Source organism: Hyperoodon ampullatus, assembly GCF_949752795.1.
Source record: "Hyperoodon ampullatus genome assembly, chromosome: 4".
NCBI lineage: Eukaryota > Metazoa > Chordata > Mammalia > Artiodactyla > Ziphiidae > Hyperoodon > Hyperoodon ampullatus.
Genome location: NC_136917.1, coordinates 97,840,423 through 97,854,718, shown reverse-complemented (window position 1 = coordinate 97,854,718; position 14,296 = coordinate 97,840,423). Strand labels below are relative to the sequence as shown.

The 14,296-nt window shown below is 41.0% G+C and overlaps 1 protein-coding gene across 7 annotated transcripts in view; it reads left to right on the top strand.

Annotated features, from left to right (window-relative positions):
• CAST (calpastatin) overlaps window positions 1-14,296 on the top strand; it is a gene marked incomplete at its 5' end in the record, with an annotated part of 124,101 nt that overhangs the window by 32,985 nt on the left and 76,820 nt on the right. For 6 of the 7 annotated variants that reach the window (XM_079701934.1, XM_079701936.1, XM_079701935.1 and 3 more), the window contains one exon: window positions 1,095-1,166. In XM_079701934.1, coding sequence (XP_079558060.1) covers window positions 1,095-1,166 — 72 coding nt within the window. Of the gene's footprint in view, window positions 1-1,094; window positions 1,167-7,264; window positions 7,322-14,296 lie in introns of those variants that run through there. The other variant, XM_079701937.1, reaches the window with a different exon arrangement.

Below are 14,296 nucleotides of genomic sequence, written 5' to 3'. Positions count from 1 at the left end.
TGAACTTGAGACCATACCATTCATGTTATTTTATGTGACTTTTCTTTATGTGAAATATTAATAATATACTTTCATTTAATGGAATGTTTTTCTAAACCTGATCATTAAATAACCATATGATATTTCATCCTGTAACTGTTCATAACATAACCCCTTATGTGGAAGGCAGTATAAGTAGGTAAGAGAATAGGGTCTGAAACAGACATGCTACTTTTGACTAGCTGTGACCATGGCCAAGTTGTGTACTCATCCCATTCCTCCATCTCCTTACCCAGAAAATTGGCATAACAGCTTTATTTTGGGTAATTTGAAGATTAAATAAGTTGCAACACATGGTACTTAAACAGAGCACTGACAGTAGTGCTGTACTATACTCTATTATTAGAGCATTATTATTCTATTATTACCTATAATTTTATTATTCTAGTAGAATAATTAAACACACAGTAAGACACATGGTAAGAACTCAATAAACGTTCATTATTAGCTATATTGTTTTTAGCTTTTTGATGTTAGAATACTGTGATGAATATATTTGAAGAAAAAAGGCTTTTGCTCTTGTTATATTATTTCCCTAAGATAAATTTTTAGATGTATTGCCATCTTTGATACTTGCTGCTGAAGAAAAAAGGCTTTTGCTCTTGTCATATTATTTCCCTAAGATAAATTTTTAGATGTATTGCCATCTTTGATACTTGCTGCTAAGTCACCCTCTGTGGAGGCTGTACTAACATCTGCTCTCCGTAGCACTCAGGGTAAGAGAGAAAGCACGTACTTTCTCACGGTGAGTGATGATGTTCTGGGAGTGCGTTGTGGTGGAAAATGACAACTCCCATGTGAGGATTTCTGAAGTGCTCCAAACCACTGAATATTGAACAACTGGGGACTATTCAATGTACAATACTCTTTGTTTTTAATATTTATATAGTCTTCTGGTGAAGACATGAAAAAATAAAAACATGTTCTTTTTTTGTGTACTTAGTATATTAGACTGAATTTTGCTTGAAAAGATATTTATATTGATAGGAAAATTTACACTTGACCAGATTGTGAAGATGTCTTCTCCTATAGAAACTAATATTTCCTATTTTCAGAAAAAAGCGACAAAACCCGGGAGCAGTCAACCCTCCAGAACTCGGGCTGGTGGAACAGCTCCGGTGACCAAGGTCAGTCATTTCCTGAGCAAGAAAAGACCCCTACTCTACAGGTGTACCATTAGTGGGTGGGACTTGTAGGGAAGGTAAACAGTGTCCATATATCACTGAAAGTTTTTGAACAAAGTACCATTTCTGTGCTGGTGGGGGTAGTGTGAGGCAGGAGACATGTAATTTCTTACTAATGATTTGAATGATTTAAAAGCTCGCAAAGCCATTTATGTTATTATTCTTACTGGCATATAATAATGTGTCCAAAAATATTCATTATTACCACAAATATTTATAAATAACGTTTGACTTCTGCATACACCAAGTTTTCTTCATGAGTATTAACCACACCAGGCTCTCTGCTAAGTGTGCTATATAATTATCTTAGGTAATCCTGTCACAACCTTATAATTCCTTTATACCTGAGGAAACCTGGGCTCAGAGAGGTTAAGTAACCTCGACAAGATCACAAAGCCAGTAAGATGGAGGTAGGGTTCAAAGCCAGGTTTCCAGTTCACGCAAGGTCCTGGACCTTATAAACTCTGATTGAGCCTTCTTTGGTAATATGACACTACAAAGCTTTGCAACTTATAAAAATCACTGAAATTTCATCTTTCAAGATAAGATGTAACTACTATTTAACTAGTAGTTTTCAATATATAAAATAGTTTTGTTCCTCCCATTTCAGCTTGTGATCTTGCAGTGTGTCCAAGATTATCAAAAACCTCAACCTATTTCAGGATTGCCTATACAACTATTGCAAATAAGCATTTTTCCTTTAAAACTGGTAGCTCTCCTATGGAGGGCTGTGGACTTTCTCATGGATGTTACTTGCCTGGTGAAGAGTTCGTATTTTAGTGCCTTCTGGAGTCTCAGCTGCTCTCCTGGCCCCTAAAAAGTACCCAAAGTAAAACTCAGCTGAGAAATGAGAAGAAGCTGGGCAAATGTATCTCTGCTGCAGTTGCCCTTGGTAGTCCGCATATTCTATTGTTTGGAGGTCTCCAACTAAAAAAGATTTTCTGGATACTTCCTATCTTTTACAGTATTAGGACCTTTATTTAACTTATGCTTAAATTATGCCTCTAAAAATGAGAAGCCTCATTAGCAAAACCCCAACCTCATGAGGTTTAGTGAATCATTTGTAAATGGTTTCTAGAATTATCACTACCTAAACTCCTAGAGGATCAGTACCTTGTGGAAAATCGCATTTAGTTTTTGTTTTTTCCTTGAATTTCATGGTAAGAAGCAGTCCCGTTTCCATCATTTTTCCACACTGGAGTATCATCCAATCATTTCAAGGCGCAATGCTTACAAAGCATTTGGTCATCCTCCCCAAACCCTGCTAGGTCTCAGGAAGCTGTGGGAGGGAGTGTAACTGGGAGGCGGACACATTTAGCCACATAGTTATTGTTTTAGTTTACTGGCAAACTTGTAATTCTTTCCTTGGCTTCTGACACTGCCTTCTCCTATCTCTCCTTGGCTTCTGACACTGCCTTCTCCTATCTCCATTCTTCTCTTGATTATTCTTTTTCACTGTGGTTTCCTGACTCAATTTCCTTCACCAGTTTCCTGAATATTAGTTTTTCCAGGATTTAATTCTTCATTCCTTCCTTTCTGTATCTTTAACTCTTACAGAGTATTAGAAGAAAAAAATACATATGCTTTCTTATTTTGTCTTTTGATGCCAGATTGAAAGGGCTTGGTATCATCACCTAAAAATGATCATTCCCATGCATCATTCAGAAAAGCTGGGAGTAATAGCATTTGTGATCCCTTGAAGCATTTTATTACACAGTTAATTATCATAACACACACAGGCAAATAATATTCTCCCAACACATGACATGACAAAATAGTAAATACAATTGGCAGTGAGAATTAGGCCTGGTTTTCTTGATTCTGGACACATTCAACTCGAAAGTTAAAGTGACAATTTTACAATTACTAAGAAAATCATAGTCTGTATTAAAGATTCAGTATTTAATGATAGAATGGTTACCATGTATTGCAGAACTATTTTATGAGAGTTCTTACAAAATCAGTAATTATGTGCACAAATAATACCACTTCTGCCATGCAGTCCTGGGCTTGGAGGATCCAGAGCACTTAAGTGGCATAGATATTTCTATTGAATAACTCAAAATAATTATTATAAGATGTTTAGTGCTTAAAATTAAATTTTTGATAAATTAATAATGAGGACTAATGAGGCTATAGAAATTAGACTCTTATTAAATAAGAAAATAGTTGCGATCCACAGTCAGGCAACTGTGTTACTGGAAGAGTTCTCAGGCAACTTCTGTCGTAACCACCAACTTATTCAGGTGAGGAAAGCGAGGTTGAACTTGCATCAGGAATGTCTCTACAGGAGAGCACAGCTATTAAGAAGAAATACTGGTTAAAGTTATCAGTTCCAATTGGAATTTACTCTGACTAGTTCAAGCTAAAAAGGAATTCCTTAAGGGATGGCAGGTAGCTCCTAGAGAAATCCAGAAGGCTCCAGCAGAAGGAATGTAGTTTCACAGCCAGGAACAATGCCCGGACACACCATGGGAGCTTCTCCTTGCTGCCACCGCAGCTCAGCACCTATCACATTTAGGACTGGAGGCCAGAAACTCTGGCACTGCCAACCTCAAATGCTGAAAGGCCTTATCATAACACAGATCTACCGGTGGGTGGCGCCTCCACACAGGCTTATTTTCAATCTCACTCTTGTGAGGCACGGCTGATTGGCCAGTGCAAGTCCCATGCCTCAGCTCTGCTGCACGGGGAATCTGGGGTTGGGAATGCTCTGGTTCTTCTTTGGGAAGGTGCTTATTGATTAGGTGGGAAATGATCCGTGAGTAGTGAGGATTTTTCAAGTGTACTGTCAGCTGCCAGCTATCCACTACAGAAAGGAAAACAGGAGAATTACCTAATTGAACCGGAGGAAAATCACTGATTATAGGTTGTTTAGCAACATTAGGCCTTTTAAACAGAAGAGGGTACAAACAGCTTTTCTCCCAGTTAGAGAGGAGAAAGTCTGCACAGGAATAAGCACCCACCAGAGAAGTGCTTCTGTGGTTTTGGCCCTGGTTCTGCCATAACTAGCTGTGTTAACTTTGGCGGCACAGCCCTCCTCCCAGGCCTTTACTTTTCTCATCCATAATATGACTAAGGGGCTGAATAAACTCTGCATATTGTGGAGGGTATTCCACCATTCAGTGTCAGCCTTACCCACAGAACCGCTGGACCACATGTGGTGTGTTTGATTGTTTGCTAAACAGGCAAGCGTTTCTATTTCAAAAGTTCTGCATGTATTTTAACGTGCTAGGAAAAGTAAACTAGCACTTCAAACTCGTGATCCCATGCATGGTTTTGCTTAAGACAAGGCTAGATTAATGGTTAAAAAGTAAATCTATTTTTAAAATATTAAGAACATGTAGCTGTGGCAGGTTAAAAAATATTAAGTAGGTAGTACACAAATAACCAAGGTTTGGGAAACAAGATCAGAGCAGTAATTCTCATATTTTAATGTACATACTGAATCGGTGAGGTGTTTAGTAAAATGAAGATTCTGACTCAGGAAGTCTGGGGCAAAGCTGAGATTCTTTCTGCTTTTCTACCAAGTTCCCAGTTGCTGCTGCTGCTGGTCTGGCGACCACACTTTGAGCAACAAGGATGCTGAATTGTGCTGAATGTGGGTAATTTAGACCACCTGTACCTTAGATTACCTAAACATCGATTAGAAAATCTGGTTAAAATGCAGATCCTCAGGTTCCAAGCTGCAAGAATCTGATTCACTGGGAGGGGGTAAGTCCAGGATTTTCTCTATTTAATAAATACCCTCCAGTTTTTCAGATGCAGGTGATGTGGAGGCCCCACTGGGGGAAAGGATGAGCCTCAGGGACTGGGATAGACACGGCACATCTGGGAGTGATACATCCCTCTTCATCTCCAGGGAAGGGAGCCCCTTTCTACCTGTCCTGCAGGACAAGAATCTTTGGAAACTTTACTTTATAACCATGTAATTACTAACCTGTACTCTTGAGGAGCTCAGACATACTCACCCTCATTGAGGGGGATATGCTGCCTAACATATGGGGTGGGGCTCTGGGACCCAGGGCTCATCCCTCTTGGGGAGTGGCCCAAATAAGTCATCCTAGTTGTCTTTTGTCTCAGGAAAACCTAGATGAGCTGAGGTTTATTTGAGAAACAAAAAAAGCAGAGAAAATACTGACAGTAAACAAAAAAGGAATTTTAAGCTGAATTTTCATCAAGAAGAATTATGAAAATCTACAAACAATAAATGCTGGAGAGAGTGTGTGGAGAAAAGGGAACCCTCTTGCTCTGTTGGTGGGAATGTAAATTGATACAGCCACTGTGGAGAACAGTATGGAGGTTCCTTAAAAAACTAAAAATAGAACTACTATACGACCCAGCAATCCCACTACTGGGCATATACCCTGAGAAAACCGTAACTCAAAAAGAGTCATGTACCACAATGATCATTGCAGCACTGTTTACAATAGCCAGGACATGGAAGCAATCTAAGTGTCCATCAACAGATGAATGGATAAAGAAGATGTGGCACATATATGCAATGGAATATTACTCAGCCATAAAAAGAAACGAAATTGAGTTATTTGTAGTGAGCTGGATGGACCTAGAGTCTGTCATACAGAGTGAAGTAAGCCAGAAGGAGAAAGATAAATACTGTATGCTAACACATATATATGGAATCTAAAAAAAAAAAAAGGTTCTGATGAACCTAGGGGCAGGACAGGAATAAAGATGCAGACGTAGAGAATGGACTTGAGGACACGGGGAGGGGGAAGGGTAAGCTGGGATGAAGTGAGAGAGTGGCATGGACATATATACACTACCAAATGTAAAATAGATAGCTAGTGGGAAGCAGCTGCATAGCACTGGGAGATCTGCTTGGTGCTTTGTGTTCACCTAGAGGGGTGGGATACGGAGGGAGGCAGGGAGACGCAAGAGGGAACAGATATGGGGATATATGTATACATATAGCTGATTCACTTTGTTATACAGCAGAAACTAACACAACGTTGTCAAGCAATTATACTCCAATAAAGATGTTAAAAAAAAAAGAATTATGAGGACAGGGTCTTCTCAGGGAATTATAATAAAATATTGGAGTTGGAAGGGCTCTTCGCCACCTTTATTTAACAGAAGTAAAGGAACACTGATAATAGACAAGGTGGTTGTGAGGAACACCTAGCAGGAGAAGTCAGGGCGACCCCACGTACTTTGACTGCCGGGCGCAGGCGGGTGCGCCGCTGCGCGCTGTGCCGCTGAGCTCTCCGCCTTCGGAATGCCGTCACCTCTGGCTTGGAGGCTGAAGGACTGGCTGCTCAGCTGTCTCTAACTATAGGCCTGAGGCCTCGGGTCCTCAGCCTCCCGCCACCGCAGCCTCCTCCACTCATACCCCAACCTCACTGTCCAGAGTCTTCACTGTGATTGCTTTACGGCTTTGGGAGAAGTTGGCTTCCCATATTTCCTTTAAATTTTAGAACTCTTCTCTCCAACCCCATCACTTAGATTTATTAGTTGGCATTCTTCTATAAGGGAGAACATTTCCTTCTCCCCTATATACTTATTCATTCATTTATTTATTTATAGCAGTATGAATTCATGAATTCTTAGTTTATTCCGTGGCTTAAAATCCCTTCTTAGTTATTTTGAAATGTTTAGTCATAATGTATCACGTCCAGTAATTCAGTAGAATTCTAGTTCTGTTCAACTGCTCTTTAAAAAAAATCCGTTATACAATGTGAATTGTTAACTTACTTTATAGCTTCAAAAGTAATATTTGGGGGGCGTGTGTTTGCGAAGAGCCCACTTTGGGCCTTTGGCGACATCCTAGGAGTGGCAGACCTCTGCCATCGGCCGGTGGCCTGCATCACAGGCCGCGCTGTTTAGTCTGCCAGCCTCCGGGATGCCAGCCCCGCGATGAGTCGGCGGCAGCGGGCACCTCCCTCCGGGAACCGCTCTGGGGGCGGGCGGAGGGGGCGGGGAGCGGCCAGCGTCGCGTCCTGGGGCCGCCCCGCCGCCTCCCTCTCTGCAGGCTGGGCTGAGGCTCCAAACGGAAACCGAGAGGGCCAAGCCCAACCGGGAATGCAAACATCCCCCAAACCCGGCTGAAGTCTCTGGGCCCGGAAGCCGGACGCGGAGTGAGTACTGATTTCGGCTGTTTCCCAGGCGGGCAGCCCGCGCTGCCTTCGCGCCGGCCCTGCGCGTCCCAGTCTCGGACCCTGCCACGGCTCCCAGACTTGGACGTACGCTCTCACCCGTCTCTTGCCCTTGAGGATCCATTTCCTTCCAAACGGGTTCTAAGTTCACTTGTGTTACTAGTCAACCCCTCCTCCCTGTCGGCGCCACTGTTGCTGGCTTCTGGGCTGGGAATGTGTCTGGTGATCGCACACGGTAGGGTTACAAAACCAGGAGTTTGTGTGATCCGGAGAAAATGCTGAAAGAAGAAAAGCAGGAGCTCTGTTGATTTGGTTTGGCACTTTAATCTCTAGGGTTAGACCCGATCTTCTCCCCTAGCCCTGCCCCCTCCACTGTGATGACCTCCGTTTTAGAGAATGCCCCTCACTGTGTATAACCTCTCCGTTTACCTGATACATGCTGGGTGTGGTGTGGCAAATGTGACATGTTTTGGTTCTATTTCCTTGAACACAGCCTGAGACTGTGGTCGGATGACATCGCTGAGGGGTACTTTGTACCTGTCTTTCAAGAATGGAAATGTTTTCATGGAGATTTGACGATCTTTTATGTATTGTTAGGGTCCTAGCATTCCTCAGTTATAAACGGGTAAGAGGCAAGTTCTTTATACCCATTTTACAGCTTGAGAAAACGAGGCAGAGTTTAAGAAGCTTCCTTAAAGGGCTGGACCTTGGGGCCTCTGATGAGCCCTCTAGGAACCCACCTATACCTACATCAGAGGAAGGGAAATGCTTAATCAGCAGCTCTGGAAAGTTCCTGATATATGAGATGTTTTCTAGAGAGAAAACCTCTTCATTGCAGCGAAGGTCAATAAGGAGTGGCATCTACTGTTCAAAAGGGTAAAGTTTATTTTCTAATGAGTAACTTAAAGAGTGCCTCTTCCTGACATTTTGTTTGTGGGCACTGAATTTAACTTTTGCACACTGATTTTTCAGTATCTAAAGGATATTTGTCGCTGGGAATGCTGCCTGGCTTCTAGGAAACAGTATAAGATTAAAACAAAGTAGTGACGTTTAGCAAAATCATGCCGAACTATCAAAGGCCGCATCTGCTGACTGATGGAGAAGGAGTAGGTGGCCAATAGCAGTAAGGATGGAGCGGGAATCCTGGTGCATGCAGCAAGGACCCTTGGTGACTATTATAAAAAAGTGAGCTTCACAGACTGCATGACAGTGTTTATGAAGCAGTGCATTCAAGTATAAATGTTGGTTATGGTTCAGTTCACATGCTTTGAGAGAGGATTCCCACTGCAGAGAGGAGTTGATTATAGTACAGTTTTAGTGGTAGGTTCAGTTTCTTGATGGTTCCATGAATTGGCTGAGTATAATTCTTCTCTCACAATGAAAATGTAAAAGGTATCATGTAAAATAGCAGTTTGAAAGAGCGAAACAAACAAAATTAAGAAAACATGTGGAATTAATTTGAACTAACTTTTAAAAATCAGTCAAATATTTGTGTTCCTATTCATTGTTTATAATAACAATTATATCTTTAATGCATCACCACTTCTTAGGTAGGACTATTTACTTTTCCCAAAATATGAACCATCTAATTGTTCAGTCCTGTTTAAATAAAAAGCCCACAGCCTATGTTCTCCTGTATACATAGATGTCTTTGTATCTTTTCTTTCATTATACCTCAGAGTGCCCTCATTTTGAAGACTATATGAATCTGGAATATGTGTTTTAGCATCAATGTGCCTGGCCTCATAAGAGGAATATATTTTATCCTATAGTTTTTGATATATTGAATTAATAATCTGCATACTGGGAAAGCACAATGGGTCTTCAAAAACAATTGTGTTTTATTTTTTTCTCTGTGAATAGCTTTTAACTTAAAAATGTCAGCTACCCAGTGTTTCTCAACGGAGTACTAATGGCATTTGGGTTGACGATTCTTAGTTGGGCAGGGTTGTCTTGTTCCCACTGAATGCCAGAGCATGACAAAAACACTCTCTCTCTCACATGTCTTAAAATACCCTGTAGTTGGGTGCTGCTTCCCCTGGTTGAGAACAATTGGTACACTATTTTTATGGTAAGCCATATAAATAATTACTCAGTCCCATTATTTCCAATTTTTAAGGCACTTTACAGTATCCCTTAAGACATGTTGACTTCTGAGCAAGTCCATATATTTGGACGTTGGAGATTTGGGTGGAGGCTATGTGTAATCCTATTGCTGGTAAAATGTCACTTTTACCCTTGTACCCTTCTGTCCACATTAGGCAATAATAATAACTTATTAGCAAGTGACTTTAATAGGTTTCAGAAAAAAGAACAGATCGGCACAATCTGTATTAGATCTGAGTATTAATAGTTATAGCTACATTTACTGACAATTACTGGGTTCTAGGCATATGCTGAACACTTTACATGATGTGATGATGATTCAGTGATGAAGTAGATACCCTTATTATGCCCATTTTTCAGATTAAGAAAGTAAGAGCCTGATCTCTTAACCATTGCACTGTATTGTTTCTCAGGATATGTTGAACAGCTCTCCATAAAATACTTTCCAAAAAATGAGTTTTAGTGGGTGAAGTTAACACACACTAAAGTCTCGTTTGGTTACATAGTCTCATTTGGCTACCTTTGGTTACTTCTGGTTACCTTTGTTCTTAGAATACCAGCTTTTCACTATACTGTGAGCCCTTTTAAGACAGGATCCACATCTTTGGATCCCCATCGCGTCTACCACGGTGCCTTCCACATAGTAATTTCTCAACAAATATTTATTGAATTGAAAAAGAATATTGGTTTTATCTTAATATGAACAGAGCCTTAAGATACCACTGCACTAGTTTAGAAATTTATCCTGGGTAGGCAGAAAAACTAAAATAATATTCATTTTTGTTCTCTAGAATTTATAAGTAGAGTTTTTGGAACTTATCTGTTTGTCCTTTAGCTAAAGATTAAAGAGTAGATAATCAAAATTATCAGTAATGAACTCCTTTTTTTTTTTAACTTCTACAATGGCCAGACATGGTGCTAGGAATACAGAAGTGAAGTATGGTCCATATAACAAATATAAAAACACAGTGTAAAAAGTGCTAAAAAGCATTGCTATCAAGGTGCTATGAAAGCACAGTGGAAGGTTGAGGGAAGGGGGCTGAGGTTAAGCTTGGCCCTGTTTTTCTGGGAATAAACATTAGGAATACGAGTCCCTTAAAGCAGATCTGCAACCAGTCAGTTGGATGCAGGACTCTTCAGAGGTCTGAACACATCCAACTTCCCAAGCGTTGGCTCTCCTCATTCAGTATTTTCTTAATCCCAGCTTTCCAGACTTGCCCCTAACTACCAGTAGAGGTACTATGTTCTCTCCCTGTATACTTTTCTGTGTGCTGTTATGTAGGACAGAGAGTTCTGATTCATTCTAGGGCTCTCTTATGAGATGTTCTTGACAACTGTCCCTTGTAGACAAACCGGATTTCCATCTGGTGTCAGCTATACCTGAGGTTTCCATTTGTCCTGCACTCTACACAGTTGAACTGGAGACCCCACAGCTGACTGAGTCTGTGTTGTCTGTCTTCCAAGCCAGCTTTGAGGGTCACAAGTTTCTGCTGCTCATCTTCCTGTTTCTTTCTTCACCACACAACCTAAGGTGCAGGGGAGGGCAGACAAGCTCATCAACAGAATAACCTGCCCCTGGATTCCAGACACTTATCTCTAAGGACACATTGTCTCAATTTAGTTTATTTCGCATTTGGCAGCTGCCACTCTGTGGGTACATATCCTTAGCAAGACAAGGAGAACCTCAGATGCCTATCTACTCACCTTTTATCATTTTTACTGACTCCTTCCTCAGGAATAGTTGGCATACATTAGTTACAAAGGTGCTGCTTGGTCCGTTTTGTTGGTAAGGTTTATTTCTTTTCCCACAGATCCCTTTGCAACACTTAAAAAAAAAACGAACACAGTTTTATCTGGGAGGATTTCTTATACGTTGGAAAGAGGATTTGGGTCTGCTTTTACTGATTAACCAAGTTAACTTTGTTAAACAGTTTTTTGTTTTTTCACATATTGCCAACACACTTATAATTATCGTCAGTTCTCTAGGCCCCATGGTACATACTGATCATAATGGCTAAGATATGGGTGAGTGGTGATGACACTGTGGCTTGTCATCATCAGAGTCCTGGAATATAAGGAGTTTCCCAGTGAGTCCTGCCGATGGACTACTGAGGAATGAGGAAGCTGACTGTAATCAAAGCAAGGCTACCTTAATTGCACAGAACTGTGCTTTAACAGTTGGGGGTCTCTTTAGAAAAGAGAAGTTTCTTGGTTCTCAAATAGAAAATGCGGGCCAGTAGGATAATTCTAGACTAATCCATGGCCCTGGGGTGCTCCCAATCCTTGACCTGGGGATGTACTGCACCCCCGTGGAATGCTCTAATTCAGTGTTTCATGATATGTAGTCTGGAGAGCATCTGCGTCAACTTCACCTGGGATCCTTATTTAAAAATGGAGATTTCCCAAGCCCCATCTCAGACTTACCCAGTCAGAATCACTGAGGAATCTATGGCTTAATAAGCTCTCGAGGTAAATCCTTACACCTGTTAAAGTTTGATGAGCTGCTCTAAGAAGTGAGTTGGGCTAGCCAGAGCCTATCTGTGAGCAGTCGTCTTCTGACCTTAGCAATGCAGTGAAATCTTGGTGAGACCTGTAGCTATTCACAGGGGCTGAGACTTTTGAATCATACTGAGGGGCCCCCATGAACTGGCATGATTGATGTTTATGGCCCTCTTTTTTTTTTTTTTTTCCCCGGTACACGGGCCTCTCACTGTTGTGGCCTCTCCCGTTGTGGAGCACAGGCTCCGGACGTGCAGGCTCAGCGGCCATGGCTCACGGGCCCAGCCGCTCCGCGGCATGTGGGATCTTCCCGGACCGGGGCACGAACCCGTGTCCCCTGCATCGTCAGGTGGACTCAACCACTGCGCCACCAGGGAAGCCCTATGGCCCTCTTCTGGAGCCCAAGAAAGGGCCTGGACCACTCCCATTTCACTCAAAGTTGCTATAAGAGATTGAGTCCCGTTTAGTGTGCAGGCATAGTCTTTGGACTCTATAATGGATTAAGGTCCCCTGCACAAGTGACCTCAGTATAAAGACCTAGATGAGACCTTGGCACCTCCAGAGATGCCCAGAATAGAGTTGTTGCGGGAGAACACTGTTCCTACAGAGAAACCAGGGGCTTAGTCTCCTGCATATTGTTTCTTTATTAGCTGCACTAAGGGTGGCCAGACAAAGGAGCAAAGAATAAAATTATTTGTGTGTTTTTCAGTTGTATAAGCCTTTTCTGTTTCCTCCTTATCGTGAAAATAGGAAATGGTGTTTATATCCAACAGGGCAAACAAGATCCTCTTACATAACGCCATTACCATGGCTTGTCATCATCAGAGTCCTGGAATATAAATATCCTCATGCTTTTAGACATGCATCTTTTCATAATATTTTATTTACAAAGACGTATCAGGTTCAGCGGCCTTGGTCTACAGCAGGAAATTGAAACTTGTTGCCAGAATTTTCATCTTCCAGAATTCTCCACTTCTCTTTCATATTCACCATCTCTTGATTTATCTCTTTATTTAATTAATGTTTTAATGTTAAATTTTATACAGTATTTCTTTGTGTCTGGAACAGAAGGGGGCTCTTGAATCAGAATTCAGATTAATTTTATTAAGCCTGCACAATGTATTTAAAATGTTTGAAAGCCTTTAGATGAGGAACACATGTTCTATTTTGTCATGAAGCCTCCTACTCCCTCTTCATGCCGGCCTGATACACTCATTCACATCCCCCAACGTATATTTTGATTTGAGTTTTAGACTCCTGATTTACAGAGATAGGCAAATATTATTTTTCTGAAAACTCAATAAATATTTTGAAAGTTGCACTTTTTTTTTTTTTCTTAAATCCTTGCAACTGAGCTATATACTAGATGTGTGGATGTGTATAGCATTAAGAGTTTCTCTAGTGGTCCAGAATATCTGCCTATAAAATGACAGCACTGTTGGGCTTGGTGATGTCTACAGCGTTCTATATTTTTCTGTTGTAAGAAAAGTGTGTGTGCACTACAGGCATAATCGCAAGTATCAAGTGTCCTCAGGGTTTAGGGTCACGAGACTGGTGAAGACAGATATTCTTGGGGTATTGCAGGACTGTCTTTTTAGGGAACATATAGGCTCTTTAGTAACCTGGGCTGGCAGTATCAGCACCAAAAATCTTTCTTTCAAAGCCAGCTGGAAAGTACTTTTGAAAAGTAACTTTGTGAATCTATCCTATTATCTAATGCATTCTAGTACCTTTCTTTTGACCAAATGAAAGCAGGAAGAGGCTGTTTGTCATCAGAGGGAAAGTGCCAGTGGATAACAATAGACCCTAGAAAAGAGTGGTCATTTCACCCACCCCCTATAAAGCCATCTTGTTTAAAACAACCTAAAGCAGTCATTCTCCATGTGAAGGAGTTTGAGAATCACTTGGTGGGGTTGGGGGAGGCTTACAGCTTTTTAAGCTGTAATCCTTGCTCCCTCTTCCTCCTGCCCTTTCCGGAACTTTTGTAAGTTTCTAAGTGTCCGTTGCTGCCCTCCCCTGATCCCCACACACTGGCTATGAGTGATTCTGTTCCTGGGCCCAAAACCACTGAGCTAAGGTGTTAATGCTCGGCCAGTCACATTGTCCAATAGCTTGGCATAACATTTGTTGCCTGTAATCATTATGTACAATTTTAGTATAAAGTAATTAAATATGTATGAATATTTTATTTAATTAAATATTAATTAAATGTGTATGAATATCCTGCATATTTTGCGTATAGTTTCACTGATTAGAATTAGTGATCATTTTTTCCCTAGCAATATTATAAAATTATATCGTCTTCCATGTGATTTCCTACTCTAATCTTGAGTTTTAAATCAATTAATTAGT